General features: G+C 39.8%; 2 protein-coding genes across 2 annotated transcripts; one reads left to right on the forward strand and one right to left on the reverse strand.

Moving 5' to 3' along the window:
* Nucleotides 1-1,384: 1,384 nt before the first annotated feature.
* On the reverse strand, nt 1,385-2,332 carry LOC123785328 (olfactory receptor 5B2-like). The gene has a single exon (XM_045787061.2). It carries the CDS (start codon nt 2,327-2,329, stop codon nt 1,385-1,387), a length of 945 nt encoding a protein of 314 aa, XP_045643017.2. The 5' UTR covers nt 2,330-2,332.
* Nucleotides 2,333-18,500: 16,168 nt separating this feature from the next.
* LOC123785329 (olfactory receptor 5B3-like) lies at nt 18,501-19,445 on the forward strand. The gene has a single exon (XM_045787062.2). It carries the CDS (start codon nt 18,501-18,503, stop codon nt 19,443-19,445), a length of 945 nt encoding a protein of 314 aa, XP_045643018.2.
* The last annotated feature ends 792 nt before the right edge of the window (nt 19,446-20,237 follow it).

Consider the following 20,237-nt stretch of genomic DNA (forward strand, 5'->3'; position numbering starts at 1 on the left):
CCCTGAATGGAGTAAGGGGTGATTCCATTCAGAGGGAACAGCAAGTACTAAGACCCTTAGGGGGAAGCACACTTGAGTCATCAAGAAATAGCAAGGAAGGGGCGCCTGGGTGGCTCAGTCATTAAGGGTCTGCCTTCGGCTCAGGGCATGATCCCAGGGTCCTGGGATCGAGCCCCACATCAGGCTCCTCCGCTGGGAGCCTGCTTCTTCCTCTCCCACTCCCCCTGCTTGTGTTCCCTCTTTCTCTAGCTGTCTCTCTCATTGTCAAATAAATACATAAATAAATCTTAAAAAAAAAAAGAAATAGCAAGGAAGTCAGCCTGAATAAAGCGGGGGAGAATTCTGGGGGAGGGAAAGAGATCACCTAACACCACTGAAGTATGAAAAAATGGGAAGCATTAACCATTTCAAAGCATTTTCAAGCAGAAAAGTGTGCATTATTGGTATTTTCTGTGCATTTTTTGAACATTATGAAAGTTTGAGGTTACATGTCAATAATGGAAAATGCTTTTATGTTCCTCCTTTTTTGTATTCTAGATCTTTTGTCCTTTTAAAAACGATAGTGTGAACATGTTGTTGATTCTACAAAATGACTCAGGCAAAACTATAACTCCATTTAGGGGCATCTGGGAGGCTCGGTCACTTAAGCGTCCGAGTCTTGGTTTCAGCTTAGGTCATGATCTCGGGGTTGTGAGATTGAGCCCCGTGTCAGGCTGGTTGTGGAGTCTGCTTAAGATTCTGCCACTCCCTCTCCTCTCCCTCTCCCCCCTTAGACACTCCCATTCTCTCTCTCAATAAATACATACACACATAAAGAAAGAAAGAAATAACTCCATTTAAATGCAGTATTTTTGTGTCTTTAAATAAAATGTGCCAATAAAACACACATTTTTATTTAGAATTATGTAACTCTTTCTTCAAGATTTTACAGCAGCTATTCAGCTAAAGAAACAAATAATATTAGACATAAATTTATATTCTAACCTCAAAATTATTTTAAATCATTTTATTAAAAACTGCTTACACTTCGTTGACCTCCAAATTTACCACTTTTTTACACTTTAATGTGTCTGTTCATGGACTGGTTTGCCCATTGATTTACATGTATGTTCACACAGGCAAGTGGTAGAGAAAATGGGCATGGAACAGGTGAATAAATCAAATACCATTAGAAAGTTTTTCAAGAAGCAGGACTCATGCTTTTTATGGCTTTCTTTGAGCCATACTAGTTCAAGTACTATATTTTTGAACATTATTTTTACAAGGCAGCAGATTTTTCAAGCATTAAGGATATAACATCAGGAATTAAATGCAGTGTAAGTCTTAAAATGTAAATGGGATGACCCAAGAGAAAGGAAACTAGATTATTATGCTTAATACAATATTAAAATCCTAATCCTAGAGATGATTTTGCCTTGTCCGAAACTTTCTTGAAAGCATTCTTGACGTCTTTGTTCCTCAGGCTGTAGACCACAGGGTTCAGCATGGGGATGACCGTGGTATAGAACACGGATGCCATTTTGTCGGTGTCCATGGAGTGGCTGGAGCTGGGCTGTAAATACATGAAGATGATTGTCCCATAGAAGACGGACACTGCAGAGAGGTGAGAAGCACAGGTGGACAAAGCCTTTAGGTGCCCTTGAGCTGACTGCATCTTCAAGATGGTTATAAATATGAATAGGTAGGATATGATTATAACCAAAAGAGCGAAAAAGACATTAAAGGTTGACACATACACAAGAACCACCTCACTAACGTGTTTATCAGAGCAAGAGAGAGCCATGACCGCTGGAATATCACAGAAAAAGTGATGGACCAGATTGGACTTACAGAAAGAAAGACTGAATGTGTTTCCAACATGAATGGAGGCATTCAGGAAGCCACAGACATAGCAGCCTGTTGTCAGATGGGCACACACACCTGTCGTCATGGTGCTGGTGTAATGGAGGGGTTTGCACACGGCCGCGTAGCGGTCATAAGCCATTGAGGATAAGAGGTAACTTTCCACAGTTGCGAAGGCTGCAAAGGAGAACATCTGAGCAGCGCACGCATTGTAGGAGATGACCTTGTCTCCTACAAGTAATCCAACCATGACCTTGGGAGTGACAGCCATAGAGTAACCAAAGTCCACCAGAGACAGATTACTGAGGAAGAAGTACATGGGGGTGTGGAGATGGGAGTCCAAGAGAATCAGCACGATCATCCCCAGGTTCCCCAAAACACTGATGAGGTAAATGAGGGTGAACACAATAAAAAGCGGAATTTGAAGTTCTGGGTTATCGGTCAGACCCACCAGGAAGAAATCCATCACTTCCGTATTATTCTCCATGAGAATTACTGAATTCTCTGTAGTAACAAGAAAGAAAGGAACATTTGGTAAACAGAAAATAGGTTGGACTGAAATTTGAATATATAAATACCCTGTTTATTTCACTATAGCAATAGTTCATTCTTCACGATTCTCTGATCTAAAGCAAAGATTTGAACAAAGTACTTAGTAGATAAATGGTCTACATGGTTGCATGCTGTTGAAACCAAAGGATCCTTACAGGTCTCACAGCCAACATCTTACCTGTGCAAATGAACGAACTGAGGTGCAGAAAGAGGTGATGATTTATCCAAGGTCACATACATTTCCCAAATCAGGTCACCCAAGTGTCTAGACAGCTTCCATTTATATACTGCTCATTTCAAGTACACACACTTAATATGTTAAAATATGTTTAATCTTCTCAACAAATCCACAAATGATTAAGTGTTTGTGCAAGTTTACACAGTATTAATGGACAAAGTCAAGCTCTGGGCCCAGGTAATGTGATTTCCTAGGCCTATGCTCTTAACTGAACTTTTTTTCTGTGTAGGAAGCATCTTTCTTTTTTTTAATTTAAATTCAATTAGCCAACATCATTATTTTCATATGTCGTGTTCAGTAATTCATCAGTTGCATATAATACCCAATGCCCATCTCATCACATTCCCTCCTTAATGCCCATCACCCAATTACCCCATCCCCCCACCCACCTCCCCTCCAGTAACCCTCAGTTTGTTTCCTATAGTTAAGAGCCTCTCATGGATTATCTCTCTCTCTCTAACGACTTCCCATTCCCTTCTCTTATGATCCTCTGCTCTATTTCTTATATTCCACATGAGTGAAACTGTATGATAATTGTCTTTCTCTGATTGACTTATTTCGCTCAGCATAATACCATCCAGTTCCATCCACCTCATTGTAAATGGTAAGTCAAGTATTCATCCTTTCTGCCGGCTGAGTAATATTCCATCGTATGTATATACTATATATATATATATATATATATATATATACACACATATATATATATATATATATACACACACACACATTCAGATATATGTTTTATATATATATATATATACACACACACATTTAGATATATGTTTTATATATATATATACACACATTCAGATATATGTTTTATATATATATATACACACACACATTCAGATATATGTTTTATATATATATATACACACACATTCAGATATATGTTTTATATATATATATACACACACACACATTCAGATATATGTTTTATATATATATACACACATTCAGATATATGTTTTATATATATATATATATATATATATATATATATATATATATATATATAACATCTTCTTTATCCATTCATCTGTTGATGGACATCTGGGCTCTTTCCACAGCTTGGCTATTGTGGACATTACTGCTATGAACATTGGGGTACAGGTGCCCCTCTGGATCACTGCATTTGTATCTTTTGGAGAAATACTTAGTAGTGCAGTTGCTGGGTCATAGGGTAGCTCTATTTTTAACTTCTTGAGGAACCTCCATACTGTTTTCCAGAGTGGCTGCACCAGCTTGCATTCCCACCAACAGTGTAAGAGGGTTCCCCTTTCTCCACATCCTCGCCAACATTTGTTGTTTCTTGACTTGTTAATTTTAGCCTCACACACATGACTGGTGTGAGGTGGTATGTCATTGTGGTTTTGATTGGTATTTCCCTGATGCCAAGGGATATGAAGTTTAATTGAATTTATTTTAACTGAGTTCACATTTATTTATTGTGTCCATTAGACCAAAGTCAATGCTGACAGGTGCACAGCAGAGCAGCTAAGTATATCTATACTAGATGTAGTGGGATACTAGCACACCAGCAGCAGAGGCATGTACAACCAGAAATTCTGGTTAAATTCAATTCTTAAGAAGGTATGGCCTTGGCTGTTAGAGCTTGGGCCCTGGCCAGAAATGCATACTCATTCAAATAGCAGTCCTACCATTTACAACCAGAGACATACTGGCCCTAACATAACTTCTTTGAGCCTCATTTTCTTTATAAAACAAAGATGGCAGTGGGATGACTTAAAAGGGATTATTATAATAGTTAAATGAGAGAATGCATTTTTTAAAAGCACAACATGGGGGGCGCCTGGGTGACTCAGTCAGTTACGTGTTGGACTCTTGATTTCAGCTCAGGTCATGATCTCAGGGCTCTGAGATTGAGCCCTTTGAAGGTATGGAGCCTGCTTAAGATTCTCTCTCTCTTCCTCTCTTTCTGCTCCTCCCCCTTCCCTCTCTTAAAAAAAATAAAAAAGCACAACATAGGTATTCAGCACAATCCTGATGAATTACTATGTTATTATTAGGATGGAATTACTATGTTATTATTTGTCTCCATCCTGGTTCAGGAAAGGTGGGGGTGAGATGCAGGGCTTCTAGATTCTTCTTAGATTCACTCTTCTGGAGTGAATCTAAAGTCTGGCAGGCTACATCCTCGATTGGCCTTTCCTCACACATTGGGTTCACATAACCTTCTCCAATCCCTCCTGTATTCCTCACTCTATGCCAGCCATTTCATGAGAATCCAGGGTAGTTCAGTCTATCTTGTTTAATTTTCCTGCTGGCCCATATTTGAAGGTGTTTCCTTCTATAAAACCCATTCTTCCTCACTTTACTCTTGTTCCTCAGTGGAATTACAGAGATGGAGGGTTCAAAGTCATGGTCCAAAGGTTTAATTCTAGACTACAGATCTGTTCTGTGGTAAGAACAGATTTTTTAATTTTTAATTCGAATTTGGAACTTTTGAAAGTATGTCCATTCTCTGGTAACTACTTTTCTGGACCTCCTATCTACCTTCTCTTTCCTCCTGGCCATTTTGCAACTTCACTTTACATTCCTGTCCCTAAAGGCATTTGTGTTTATAAGTTTCTGACACACATGATAATACAACCTATAACTTTTAAAACAAATAGAATGTCCAGTGTTCACTAATACGGGAATTATATATTCAGATATTGATATGTTTCACTTAATCGTCATAACAATATTAAAATTTGGCACTATTTTAACAGATAAGAAAACTGAAAATTTACTTGCTAAAATTACATGTCTAGTATGAAGCAGATTCAAGATTCAAATGTTTCTATGGTTAATTTCACAATTTATGGCTCTGAATGACTGCCCTGTCAACTTTTTGAGATGTCATGAAAAGGGTGAGACTTTGGGTTAAAGAGTATTAAAGGGGTATTATGCTAAGCGAAGTAAATCAGTAGAGAAAGACAAATACCATGTCATTTCACTCATATGTGGAATTTAAGAAACAAAACAGATGGACATAGGGGAAGGGAAGGAAAAATAAAATAAAAATGAAAATAGAGAGGGAGACAAACCATAAGTGATGCAGAACTCTAGAGAACACACTGAGGGTTGCTGGAGGAGAGGTAAGGAGGGCACTTGATGGAATGAGCCCTGGGTGTTATTTGCAAATGATGAATCACTAAACTCTACCCCTGAAATTAAAAATATATATATATAATAAAAAATAGTATTAAAGGGGAATACAGATCTAAATAATCTCATGAGGATCCTTCTGGAATCTAAAGAACTGTGCATTTAAACTTTGCTCTTAAGCATCCCCTACAATGACAAGGAAAGATAATAAATGGGAGGAAATTACCATCTGCTCAATCAGAATGTCATCCATCTTATGTCTTTGCCCATAAAGGAACATAACATAGCGTTTCATGAGTGTCACTGAACTTCCTACTAAGGGAAGTATTTTGTAATTAGACATAAAGTCCCAACTGTTTCAGAAAAATGTTCATGACATTGTATTTTGAGCTCAAATAACTCATAGCATCAGCTTCATTGCTACTTTTACATGTATAATACTTCTCACTGAAAATGTGTACAGAATACAGAAGCTTACTCACCAGGCCCTTGAAAACAGGTGCTGGAAATCCTGAATTTTTAGTCCTCGATCTAAATCTCTGCCAGGGAAGAGTATATCAATCCAGTTGGAGACACTCTCTCTTGGGCACTAATCAAAAGGTGCCCTTAGAATAGTCACTTATGCCACACTTAGTTTTTTTGTTTGTGAAATAGACAGACAATTATGAACACATGGGCATAATTCATAGAATTGTGGCTGTGAATAGCAGATAAAAAGGCTATAAAACAACTCAGTAAAGGGCTGTCATTTTGACTGCACTCAATATAATTTTCATCCTGGAGGTTTTCCTGTCAATGGTTGCAGACTTACAGAAAATCCACAATTTAGGGGAAGGCCAGCACGTGTACTAAAACTATTCACATTCACATGAGTAAATAAATTACCAAAGCGGCTTAGTATATAGTCTGTCCCTTTCCAAATGATGTCAAACAGAGGAACTGCGTTGGGATTTTAAAAGATAATGAATGAGAACCAGAAGGGAGTTTTAGAGACCTGGAGACCTCAGGGGAACGGGCCCCTGTGAAGACAGCTACAGGTCCTTCTCCTACTACTTAACGAAAAAGCAATTAAACTGTCTGCAAAGACCTAGCTTAGTGTGTTGAGTGAACACACAGATGTATTCACATTTTTTGTTGCCATCTCTTCCTTTTTTTTCAGTTTGGGTATAATTTATTGCAGCAAATTTCATGAATTTTAGTGTATAGTTCTGAGAGTTTGGACAAACGGTGTATGATCGTGGAACCACCAACACAATCAAAATAAAGTATAGTCCCATTTGCCCCCCAAAATTCCCTGTGTTCTTTTTTAGTGAAACCTCCCCCTTGCCACCTGCAATCCTGGAACTGATTTTGTCTTTATGACTTTTTCTATGGAAGAAATGTTATATAAATGAGGTTATACATGATCTAATTTTTTGAGTCGGCCTTGTTTCATTCAGCATAATGCATTCGTGAGATCATCCATTTGTTGCATGTATCCTTAGTTTGTTTCCTTTTATTGTTAAGCTGTATTCTACTACGTGGATCTAAGCACATTGTTTATTTCTAGTTTATATTGATTACAGTTAAATCTGCTATAAGCGTTTGCATAGAGAACTGTGTATGAACATAGGTTTGAGTAAATACCTTGAAGTGATATTGTTAGCTGATATAGTAAGTTTATGTTTAACCTTATAAGATATTGCCAAAAGTTATTTTTTTCGAGTAATGCACCATTTTGCATTTCCATTGGTAGTGCATGATAATCTCAATTTCTTCACATCATTGCCAACCCTTAGTACTGTCTACGCCAGGGTAGAGTAGTCCTGACAGCATGAAGAGCCTGAGAATCCTATGGCTACGAGAAGTTACATTGCTTGCAGAGCTAAGAGAGGTCCATTAGCCTGGCAATAGCATTTGGCGGAACTACTGCAGAAGATAAATCACAGATGCCAAGAGCTGTAATGCTGTTTGGGGAAAGTAAGTCAGACATTTTAAAGGGATATTTAGGAAATCATTCAGCCATGTGGGCTTTGAAAAGCTCTGACAAGGGGCGCCTGGGTGGCGCAGTCATTGAGCGTCTGCCTTCAGCTCAGGCGTGATCCCGTTGTTCTGGGATCGAGCCCCACATCAGGCTTCTCCGCTAGGAGCCTGCTTCTTCCTCTTCCACTCCCCCTGCTTGTGTTCCCTCTCTGGCTGGCTCCCTCTGTCAAATAAATAAATAAAATCTTAAAGAAAAGAAAAGGAAAGAAAAGAAAAGAAAAGAAAAGCTCTGACATATTCCCGGGTACGCACCTGTTCAACACTATGTAAGCACCCAGGTAAAACAGAGCAGATGCCAGTCCCTCATTCCCAGGCTCTTACGGTCCCACCCAAGAAGAAAGCAGAAGCCAGGGCTGATTTGTCAAGTTGTCCAAACTTTGAATATATTTCCCAGACCATACATAGACCCTTCCATCAAAATGGGTCTAAGGAAAACTTCTGACGCATCATTGGCTGGTTACTGATACAGTGACTGCCCCCAAGAACACAGGCTTATAAATAAAAGCAAGACTAAAAAAAGACGGAGTTGTGACTTCACTGGCCAAAGGAGAGTGAAACAGACTCTAAAATCAGGATTGGGGGGATGGCGTAGCCGGGTGATGGATATTAAGGAGGGCACGTGTTGTGATGAGCGCTGTGTGTTATACGCAACTAATGAATCGTTGAACACTACATCAAAAACTAATGATGTACTATATGTTGGTTAACTGAACATAATAAAAAATTAAAATTAAATAAAAATAAAAATAAAATAAAATAAGATCAGGATAGTTCAATCAATCACACAAAAATGAGTATCAAACAACAACTCCTGGGGGATGCCTGGGTCAGTTAAGCGTCTGCCTTTGGCTCAGGTCATGATCCCAGGGTCCTGGGATCAAGTCCTGCATTGGCCTTCTTGCTCAGTGGCGAGCCTGCTTCTCCCTCTGCCTGCCCCTCCCCCAGCTTGTAGTCTCTCTCTCTCTGACAAATAAAATCTTAAAACACACAAACAAACTCCTGGTATGGTCAGAATTCAAAGTTTCTATACTATATAATCTGAAGTGTCCACTTTTTTAGCAAAAAAAAAAAATTATGAGGCATGAACATAAAAACGAAAATGTGACCCAAACAAAGGGGAAGGCAGTCGATAGAAACCCTCGGAGGAGTTTACATTTGTTCAAAGAACTGAAGAAAACACGGAAAGTAAAATATGGTGCCAATGATTCACCTAATAAAGACTATCAGTAAAAAGATGGAAGTTATAAAAAAGGAACACGCAGCTATTTTGGAGTCGCAATTTTAACTGCATCGAAATTCAATTTTTTTCTATATCAAGAAACACCTTTAGTAAAATAAAAAAAAAAACACATAACAAATTGGGAGAAAATATTTGCAAATCTAATATCTGATTTACTAGTTTATTTTGAGAATATAGAAATCTTACAATTCAATTATGAGAAAACAAACATCTCGATTAAAAAGTGGGGAGGATCACAGACAGGAGGGGTGGGAGGATGGGGTAACCAGGTGATGGGTATTTCATAGGGCACGTGTTGGGATGAGCACTGGGTGTTATATGCAACTAATGAATGGTTGAGCACTACAATAAAAACTTATGTTGTACTATATGCTGGCTAACTGAACATAAAAAAAATGTGGGGAAAGATTTAAGGAGACATTTTAACAAAGAAAGTGTATGAACGCTAATAATCACATGAAAAGATACAAAATATCATTAATCATAAATATTAAAACCAGAAAGAGACACCAGTTCACACACACTTGGATGGCTGCATTCAAATAAACAGATAATGACAGGTGTTTGTACAGCTGTGGTGAAATGAGAGTCCTCATACATTGTGGGTAGTATTTGAGTTTGGGGTTACCTGAGAGGCTGGAGCATTGGGACAAACTCTTCTACAGAGCTGGAATAAAATCCTCTGTGGTTTCATTATACAAAGAAAATAAATAACTGCTAGGGGAAGGAAGTCTGTCTCAAGCATCAAGACGATATCACTCACAGGATATATCCATCTTTTGAAGGTAATGGAGTGAGGTGCTAAGGGACTGGGCTGGACATTTCTGAATACATTAAGGACATAAAAGCTTTTTAGAGTTCCAATCAAAATTCCTGGGAAGGAGCACCTGAAATTCCAGCGATTATAGTGAGTAGAGAAGCTCGATTATCAGTGTATCTAAGGGACAAATTTGTCCCCTCCATCCACTTCAAGTGTGGGTCCCTTTGATCCAACAACTTATGAACGAAGAAGAAAGCAGCTCATCCCATATGCACGACCAATATATAATATTGAAATAGGGTAAAGATAAGAAGGAAAAAAACTCCAACTGATTCTTGAAAGTGAAGAGGGGAAGACATAGTCAATTCCAGAATTTTTTTGAGTTGGCATTACAAAGGCTCCTCAACCATGACGATGGAGGTGAATTCTTCATTAGATCTTAGTTTCTCTTTTTTTGTGAAGAACTGCACTTGCCATTCTTTTTCTTAAAACCTGATTTAATTTTTTGGACGTTGCTTTCTTATCCATTATTCTTTATTTACAACTTCTGAAGTGGTGTTGAAGGGTCTAGTCTCCTTGAGGAACACCATTTGGCAACTTCCATCTATGCAATTCTTAATTTCCACAGGTGGTTTAAGACTTTTTCAATGAAGGCACAGCCTTCCTAGAGAGGCAGTGCCTTAAAAAACCTGGACATTTCTTATCAGTTTGTTCTGATATTCTGGTCACCCCATTCTGAATTATTTTCTAGATATAACTCTCCAGATTGCTTTATTTATTCTCCTCCATACTCCCTTACCTTTCTCTTGTAACTTAATAATGTATGTGATTTGAAGGGACATAGACACCCAGTGTTTATAGGAACATTATCAACAATAGCCAAATTATGGAAAGAGCCCAAATGTCCATCAACTGATGAATGGATAAAGAAGATGTGGTATATATACACAATGGAATATTACTCAGCCATAAAAAAGAATGAAACCTTGCCATTTGCAATGATGTGGATGGAGCTAGAGTGTATTATGTTAAGCAAAATAAGTCAGTCAGATAAAGACAAATCCCATATGATTTCATACATATGTGGAATTTAGGAAACAAAACGTGAATATCATGGAAAAAAAGAGAGGGGCAACACAAAATAGATTCTTAACTATGGAGAACACACTGAGGGCTGTTGGAGGGGAGCCAGGCAGGGAATGGGTCAAATGGGTGATGGACATTAAGGAGGGTACTTGTTGTGATGAGCACTGGGTGTTATATGGAAGTGATGAATCACTAAATTCTACTCCTAAAATTGATATTACACTGTATGTTAACCCACTAGAATTTAAATAAAAACTTGAAACTGCTAAAAATAAATAAATAATGTCTCCTTGAATGACACATTGCTGGTGACACACTAGATTATGGCTTAAAATAACACAATTTTTATTGGCTTCTGTGGTATCCAAGATTGGATCCTGACCAAAGGAGTGGGGGAAGGACGTTAGTGGAAAAAGTAGTGAAATTTGAATAAACTCTGAACTTCAGTTAACAGTAAAGTACCAATGTTGGATTCTGCGTCTTAAAAAGTGCAGCACGATAATATAAGATGATAAAACTTCAGATGCAAGTTTTAAGGGAAACTAGGTGAGTGGTTATACAGGAGTTCTTGGTACTGACTTTGAAACTTTTGTGTAAATTCTAAACAATTCCAACATTAAAAGTTTATGAAAAATAATTTTAGTGGTGGGTTCTCTAGACAGCCTGCAAAGGGCTCAACAGACCTTCTCTTTGGTGAAACAACGTAATTGGTGAAAATTATTTTTTTAAAAAAACAGCAATTTGAAATCCTTTAAACTTGTCTTAAGGACATATAGCAAATGGAGAAATATTTATTCAAGGAGATCCGCTCAATCTTACTACGAACAGCAATCTATGGCATTTAAGCCATGACCCGCTTCCATCACCTTCCCCAGTTATGTGTGGTCGAAGTTATATTCCAGGAAAACATGTCGAAGAAGGCAGGGGAACTTTCTAACTCCAGGTTCCAGTGGGCTACAGTATCCCTCTATGAGGAGCAAGACACTGGCATCTCTCATCCTTCCCAGGTCCATCCTGCAGAAGCACTGTTCCCATTCAGCAAGGCTGGGTAGGCAGGGGTTGTCATCTCCCATCCCGTTTGTAGGGTAAAAGCTTTTCCCAACATAAAGAAGGCTAAGAATTTGGGGACCCAGTGGCCTCTGCCTCCATTTGTTTTATAGGCAGTGATTCCACATTGGGAGGGGCAAGCCAAGAAACCTAGGGCTACAGTCTTCCCACCAGCACTTACTCAACAAAGAGGAGAATCATTTTGGGAAGAGCGGAATGCTGTCCTTTCCCCTAGTCCCAGTACAGTGGCACAGAGCTTCTGTCCGGGGGGTTAAGCAGTCTGTAAGGACATAGAGCTGCAAAGCTTTGCCTGAGGTGGCCGACTTCAGTTAGAGCAAGTGAGAAGTTCATGCCTGAGAGTATTATGGAAAACCACGGAGGATTTGGTGATGAGCAATTAGAAGGGGGTTGGAAAATTTCATGATACTGTAGCAAAAAGTAAAATGGTAGAGCGGCCAGTAGATTCAAGGAGAGAACAGGAGCAAGAGAGAGTCAAGAAGAGTCCTTCTAAAATCACACTCATGCCTGAAGCTTGTATACATACCCTAGACTTCATCCACTTAAGAGCCGTGAAAGCAGAAAGGGGGGAAACATGAAAGTTTTACCAAATCACACAGTGTTCCATTAGCAAAGGGCCTTGAACCCTAAGCACACGTGAGCACAACCTTCAACCAAACACTGGCTAAAGAATGAGTTACTCTAACCTATGCATGACTCTAAATAAGTAGTCTTAAACATAAAGTCATGCTTCTCCCTGTTGGTCTGGAAGATGTTGTGCATTCCCAGGGCCACACCGTCTCGGGAGGCATAGGAAGGAAATTTTCTGAGGCACGAGTCCTTGGCTAAAGGTAGGGCAAAATTATAATGTCCCTGAACTGTGAAAGCAGTATCCAACTCATACAAACATCCAATGGTAAAAATGTGAAAATTGGTGTCTCTTTGGTTAAGGGGATTTAAGAATAATTTTTGATGTGTAAATGGTTCATTCGGACCCAAGAGCAATCCCCGGGAAGGCAAGCTAAAAGATAATGAAAGAAAAAAATTAGAGCCGGGACATCAGAGCTTGCATACTACAGGGGAAACATGCTTTGCAGAATCAGTCCTGCCAAGTTATTAAACATATAATAAAGGACCAGAGAGTGAGAGAAGCAGGATGGAGGAATAGAAAGTCCAAATCCACGTTCCTATACAGAAAGCCAGACTTAACACTATAAGTAACAAAATGCTCTTATGAGAAGTCCAAAGTCCAGTTCAATGTCTCATTTGTTATTGTCCTAACCCACCGTACTTCACAATGTGATTTTATCTAAAAACAGAATTGTTGCAAATTTAATTACTTAAAATGAGGTCGTACTGGTGTTAGAGTGGGCCACACCTCTAATAGGACTCATGTCCCTTTAAAAAGAGAAATGTAGACAGACACAGGCATAAGGGGAGAACACCATGTAGAGACGAAGATAGAAGTCAGGAAGATGTAGCAGACCAAGGAATGCCAAAGAACGCCAACGCATCGTCCAGATGCTCAGAGACAGATGTGAAACAAATTCTCCCTTTCAGAAATCACAAGCCACCAGCAGAACCAGCCCCATCGACACATTGACCACAGACTCCTAGGGCCAGAAATGTAAGACAATAAATCTCTGTCGTTTAAGCCACCTGTTTGGGGTACTTTTTAATGGCAATCTTAGGGAATTAGTACAGGTAACGATATGGGTGAACCTCAGACAGAACGTGCTCGGTGAAGGAATCCAGAGTCTGCACACACTGGGATTCAACTTACAGGGCATTCTTGCAAAGGCAAAATTACACGGACAAAAGCAGTTTAGTGGTTGCCAGGGACTGCAGGTGGGAGAAGGGACTGATTGCAAAGAAGCTGGGGTTTGGTTTAGGTGATGGAACTCCTCTGTATCGCGATTGTGCTAGCGGTTACATGACCTTGTAAATGGGACCAAACTCGACATTTATACAATAGAAACTGGGGATGTTATTGTTTGTATTCTACTTTAATTAGAAAGTGGGAAAAAATAGAAATAACAAGTGATATGAAAACATGCGTGCACCTTAATCAAATGCAGCTAGGGCCCCACAGGCTGCTTAATTGCTTCTCCCTGAGAAGCTGGATGAGAGCTCCGGATGCCCTCCTGGGGGACAGGCACAGAGATCTCCGTGCCTACATGACTCCCTCCTGATTTCATGAGTTAGGCCCTGAAATCCCAACATGACTCAGCATGACATCATTTGTAGAGGGACCAGACCATGTATTCATGCGCCCCTTTGACCATCATGTATTCATCTGAGTGTGAATAGTTGCTAGTACACGCAGACCTTCCTCCCTGACCTTGGACCTGAGAATTTGCTTCAAGCCTGTGGTCATGGGCAGGGAAAACATCTCAACATGAACGTTGTATTGCTTGACTTTAAAGGGATAACCCCTCAGCGAGGTGTTTTATTGAGCTTCCGTCCTTGGCTTATCACAGACCCAATTCTGTGAATGATGTAGGAGAGGTCATTTTATTCTTTATCTTCCAAATCAGGAGAGAACAGGTGACTCCTCCAAAAGCCTGGTAAGAATCAATGGTGGATTGAGGACATGGATCAGGTTTATGACTCCCTGTTGGAGTCTTTCCTCCATCTTTACCTGCTTTAGAGGTCTTGGAATATTTTGACTAGTACCTGGTAGAGAATGTCTCTAACAGTATATATGCATTATTCCATGGTGAAAAGTTTGATTTCAGACTCACTATTCCGGATTTCCTGTCCCTTCTTTTCCAGCAGTAAGGTAAGCTTCTATAATCCATATGTGTGTGTGTGTGTGTGTGTGTGTGTATGTATATATGTATACATAGACTGACATATATATATACATATGTATATTTATACGTATACATACATATGTATGTATATGTATATATATGGATATATATGGATATGTGTGTATGGATATGTATGTCGGTCTATGTATACATATATACATATGTATATTTCTTTATTTAAATTCAATTTAGTTAACATATACTGTATTGTTAGTTTCAGGGGTAGAATTTAGTGGTTCATCAGTTGCATATAACACCCAGTGCTCATTACATCAAGTGCCCTCCTTATTGCCCATCACCCAGTTACCCCATACCTCCACCCACCTCCCCTCCAACAACCCTCAGCCTGTTCCCTAGAGTTAATTGTCTCTTATGGTTTGCCTTCCTCTCTGTTTTTATCTTCTTTTATTTTTCCTTCCCTTCCCCTATGTTCATCTGTTTTGTTTCTTAAATTCTACATATGACTAAAATCATATGGCATTTGTCCTTCTCTGACTGATGTATTCCGCTTAGCGTAATACCCTCTAGTTCCATACATGTCGCTGCAAATGTATTTTTACTGAGAAGTATAATTCATGCGAAATCCGTGGGGCTACTCTATCTACTATGAATTATTTGAGCACAGAAATAGATGATTTGAACATTATTTCTAAAGTAGTGAGCTGAGCCTGGGATTTAAATATCAAAACTTCCATCAATGGGGAGTTTAGTGATATTTATGGAATGTATTCATGCTGCTGTCTTTAGAAGGATGAGCCAAACAAAAAAAGATAGGTGATGCTCTTATTCGGTAAGTTTTAAATTCCTCTTATCTGCTCTCTCTCTCCTCTCACTGGAGGTTAAGAAAAACAGAAGAGAGTGAAATAAACATTCTATAAACTACAGAAGTGTTAGATTAACCAGATCTGTACTCCACTGTAATCTTTCCTGCATAGTGTCCTCCTTATTATTCTTGCTGGCACATCTGCGAAGGCCAATGATAAGGTCACTAAAAGCACAGGCTTTTGATTTGGTCATGGCTGCGTTTGAATCTTGACTCTTCCTCATCGGAGCCGAGTAGTTGTAGAGCTTTACTAATTCCTCAGATCCTCAGTTCTCTTAATGGTAATGTGGAAGTGATAATTCTACATACCTCACAATATTACCCTGAATTTAAATGAAATGATATGTGTTCACATACACACACACATAAATATATATATGTACAGACATGCATAAAGAAAACATATATGCATGTAGCTCTTGCTGTTTGTAGAACACGCCACTTTCTAAGAGTGGTTACGATTGTCAGAGGCTGACAAACCCAATGACTTTGGACCCTGGGCTTCTGGAAGGAAGATGTGCAGAAGCGGGAGGACAGTGGGAGAGGATGATTAGCAGAAGAGAGATGTCTTCCTAAAGGCTTCAAACTCAAATTAAAAAGATTTAAGACACTGTTCCTCCGCAAGAACATATCACATAAAAAAAGTTTTAAATGTGGAGCTCACCACCAAAACAGACCTGCCGGCCAAAGACAGCCAACAGACCAGGACCTTTCAGCCCTTGATCCTGGATGATAGTAAGGAGAGGAAGAATGAGTTTCAGAAAGGACATTCTTTGACTCGTGCTACAATATGGATTTTAAGAAAGAAATTACACTAAAGAATGGCTCATTTGGAATGGCTACAACAGCTGCTCGAGCTGGCAGAGGACGGACAGACTGAGGAATACTGGAAGGGACAAAATCATCAGTGGACCAAGTGTGTCAGAACAAGGAAATCAAAGAGAGGCTCAAAGGTTTCAGAACTGATCCCCCCCTGCCCCACTGCCCCGAATCCCTACATGTTACAACCCACCGTTCTCAAACAAACACAAGGGCTATCATTCCATCCAATAAATAATACTACAGCTACCATATATGTTAGGCCATGCTAACCACCCAGCATTTTGCTCATTGTTTTTTTTAAATTTTTTATAATAATTTTTTATTATGTTATGTTAGTCACCATACAGTACATCCCCAGTTTTTGATGTAAAGTTCCATGATTCATTATTTGCGTATAACACCCAGTGCACCATGCAATACGTGCCCTCCTTAATACCCATCACCAGCCTATCCCATTCCGCACCCCCCTCCCCTCTGAAGACTTCAGTTTGTTTCTCAGAGTCCATAGTCTCTCATGGTTCATTCCCCCTTCTGTTTACCCCCCCTTCATTCTTCCCTTCCTTCTCCTACTGATCTTATTTCTTATGTTCCATAAATGAGTGAAACCATATGATAATTGTCTTTCTCTGCTTGACTTATTTCACTTAGCATAATCTCCTCCAGTCCCGTCCATGTTGCTGCAAATGTTGTGTCATCATTCTTTCTGATGGCTGAGTAATATTCCATTGTACATATGGACCACATCTTCTTAATCCATTCGTCTGTTGAAGAGCATCTCGGCTCCTTCCACGATTTAGCTATTGTGGACAATGCTGATATGAACATTGGGGTGCATATGGCCCTTCTCTTCACTACGTCTGTATCTTTGGGGTAAATACCCAGTAGTGCAATGGCTGGGTCATAGGGTAGCTCACTTTTTAACTTTTTAAGGGACTTCCACACTGTTTTCCAGAGTGGCTGTACCAACTTGCATTCCCACCAACAGTGTAAGAGGGATCCCCTTTCTCCACATCCTCTCCAACATTTGTTGTTTCTTGCCTTGTCAATTTTTGCCATTCTAACTGGTGTAAGGTGGTATCTCAATGTGGTTTTGATTTGAATTTCCCATTGTTCCCATTGTTTATAAGGCATGATGTCTTTATTTCCCTCAACAATACCTTGAGGTAGATCTCATGACAATCTTCATTTTGTATATGGAGAAAATCAGGTCCAGGTACTGAGGTTGGAACCAACAACCCTTCGGTAGTCAGGGATAGGGCTGATGTGCCCCTCTTCCCAGAGCCCAAGCTCTACACCCGAAGCTGTGCCTTGTTCTCTGAATTGCCTCTGCTGATTGTATATGCCCCTACTGCTCCAGTTACCCCACTACATCTACTCTGCTTGTATGCCTCCGTTACCCAAGTATAAAGCCCCGAACGCTGATTTTGGGACAATGGAGACAATGAGTAATTGCAAATTGAGTTAAGTTCAATTTTACCTGAGTTAAGACCAGTGGACTGAAGAAACTCGCTTGGGTACAAAACTTGGCTTTAGCAGTATAATGTTGTAAACATAAATACATGACTTAATCTCTGTGCTTCATAAATTAAATGGGGGTAGTAACCAGTCAATCTCATAGGGTTGTTTAAAAAAAAGAATGAATATATGCATAGTGTCTAAAATAGTTTCTGTCTAGAGCAACATACAAGTATAAACGTTTAATGACCCATGGAACTGAAATGACAGATATATTTGATTCCAGACATGACATCTTTTTTTTTTACTTTTTTTTTTACTTTAAATTCAGTTAGCCAAGGTATAGACAAGCAATCTTGATCAAGACATTCTTTTTTCCACATCTCAGTTTACAAATTTACAAAATTTAGAAAGTGGGACATGATCCATGAAGATCCTTCAGTTTTAGCAATGTATAACTATATAGATAATTCATGCATTAAATTTTGTGTCAAGCTCACACTTGAGATCTGAGTAATATGAAGTAAGCATTATTGGTATAACGAAACCATGCACATCTATCTATGTGTCTATCATCTTTCTATGTATCTCTTTCAATTTCACTTAGATTACCTGTTTGTTTTTTATTCTATTTCTTTACTTCTTATCCCTACAGGGCTTCCTGTGATTCCCCAACAACACCCATGGGAAACAACACGGAAGTGACTGAGTTCATCCTGCTGGGACTAACCGATGCCCCAGAGCTGCAGATCCCCCTCTTTATCATGTTCACTCTCATTTACCTCATCACTCTGGTTGGAAACATGGGAATGATTGTCTTGATTCTCTTGGACTCCCATCTCCACACGCCCATGTACTTTTTCCTCAGTAATCTGTCTCTGGTGGACTTTTGTTACTCTACGGCTGTCACTCCCAAAGTGATGGCTGGGCTCCTTGTGGGAGACAAGGTCATCTCCTACAATGCATGTGCTGCTCAGATGTTCTTTTTTGTAGCCTTGGCCACCGTGGAAAATTTCCTCTTGGCCTCAATGGCTTATGACCGTTTTGCAGCAGTGTGCAAACCCCTCCACTACACCACGACCATGACAACAACTGTATGTGCCTGTCTGACCATAGGCTCCTACATCTATGGTTTCCTGAATGCCTCCATCCACATTCGGGACACGTTCAGTCTGTCTTTCTGCATGTCCAGTCTGGTCCATCACTTTTTCTGTGATGTTCCAGCAGTCATGGTTCTCTCTTGCTCTGATAGACATGTCAGTGAGCTGGTTCTTGTTGTTGTAGCAAGTTTCAACATCTTTTTTGCTCTCCTCATTATCTTGATTTCCTACCTGTTCATTTTTATCACCATCCTGACGATGCACTCAGCTGAGGGATATCAGAAGGCTTTGTCCACCTGTGCCTCCCACCTCACTGCAGTGTCCATCTTCTATGGGACAGTCATCTTCATGTATGTGCAGCCCAGCTCCAGCCACTCCATGGACACAGACAAAATCGCATCCGTGTTCTACACTATGGTCATCCCCATGCTGAACCCCCTGGTCTACAGCCTGAGGAACAAAGAGGTTAAAACTGCATTCAAGAAGGTGGTTGAGAAGGCAAAATTGTCTCTAGGCTTTGCCTCTTAAAGTGTAGGATCCACAGTGACCTGTGTCATTGCTGTCAGGTCTCTAACATGCAATAACCATTTTAATGCTCACACTGCACCTAAATTACTGAGGTGATGCCATTTCTTGTTCAAAAATCTATCATCTTGGGGCGCCTGGGTGGCACAGCGGTTGAGCGTCTGCCTTTGGCTCAGGGCGTGATCCCGGCATTATGGGATCGAGCCCCACATCAGGCTCCTCTGCTATGAGCCTGCTTCTTCCTCTCTCACTCCCCCTGCTTGTGTTCCCTCTCTCGCTGGCTGTCTCTATCTCTGTCAAATAAATAAATAAAATCTTAAAAAAAAATCTATCATCTTGGGGTGCCTGGGTGGCTCAGTCGTTAAGCATCTGCCTTCGGCTCAGGGCATGATCCTCGAGTCCTGGGATCGAGCCCCACATCGGGCTACCTGCTCAGCGGGACGCCTGCTTCTTCCTCTCCCACTCCCCCTGCTTGTGTTCCCTCTCTCGCTGGCTGTCTCTCTCTGTCAAATAAATAAATAAAATCTTAAAAAATAAAATGAAATAAATTTATCATCTAGAAGAGAAAATGTATGTCCAAATATGTGACATCTGAAGAGGGATGGCCAAGAGGAATCTTAAGAATTTGGGGGCCCTGCTTGTAGTAATCTTTATTAATTATATATCCATTATTTTTTCTACCATGTGGCAATGCAAGCCTCCATGTAAACCATGGCACACACAAATCCATGAATAGAAGCATGTGTAAGAATCCTATATGTGCACACACACAGGAGGGGGAAATTAGTTAAAGGA

The sequence above is a fragment of the Ursus americanus genome, chromosome 24 (genome assembly GCF_024610735.1).
Source record: "Ursus americanus isolate L20-20 chromosome 24, mUrsAme1.1.p, whole genome shotgun sequence".
Lineage (NCBI taxonomy): Eukaryota > Metazoa > Chordata > Mammalia > Carnivora > Ursidae > Ursus > Ursus americanus.

Coding starts and splice junctions, on each gene's coding strand:
- LOC123785328 (XM_045787061.2), bottom strand. CDS start 2,329: ATGGAGAATAATACGGAAGTGATGGATTTCTTCCTGGTGGGTCTGACC.
- LOC123785329 (XM_045787062.2), top strand. CDS start 18,501: ATGGGAAACAACACGGAAGTGACTGAGTTCATCCTGCTGGGACTAACC.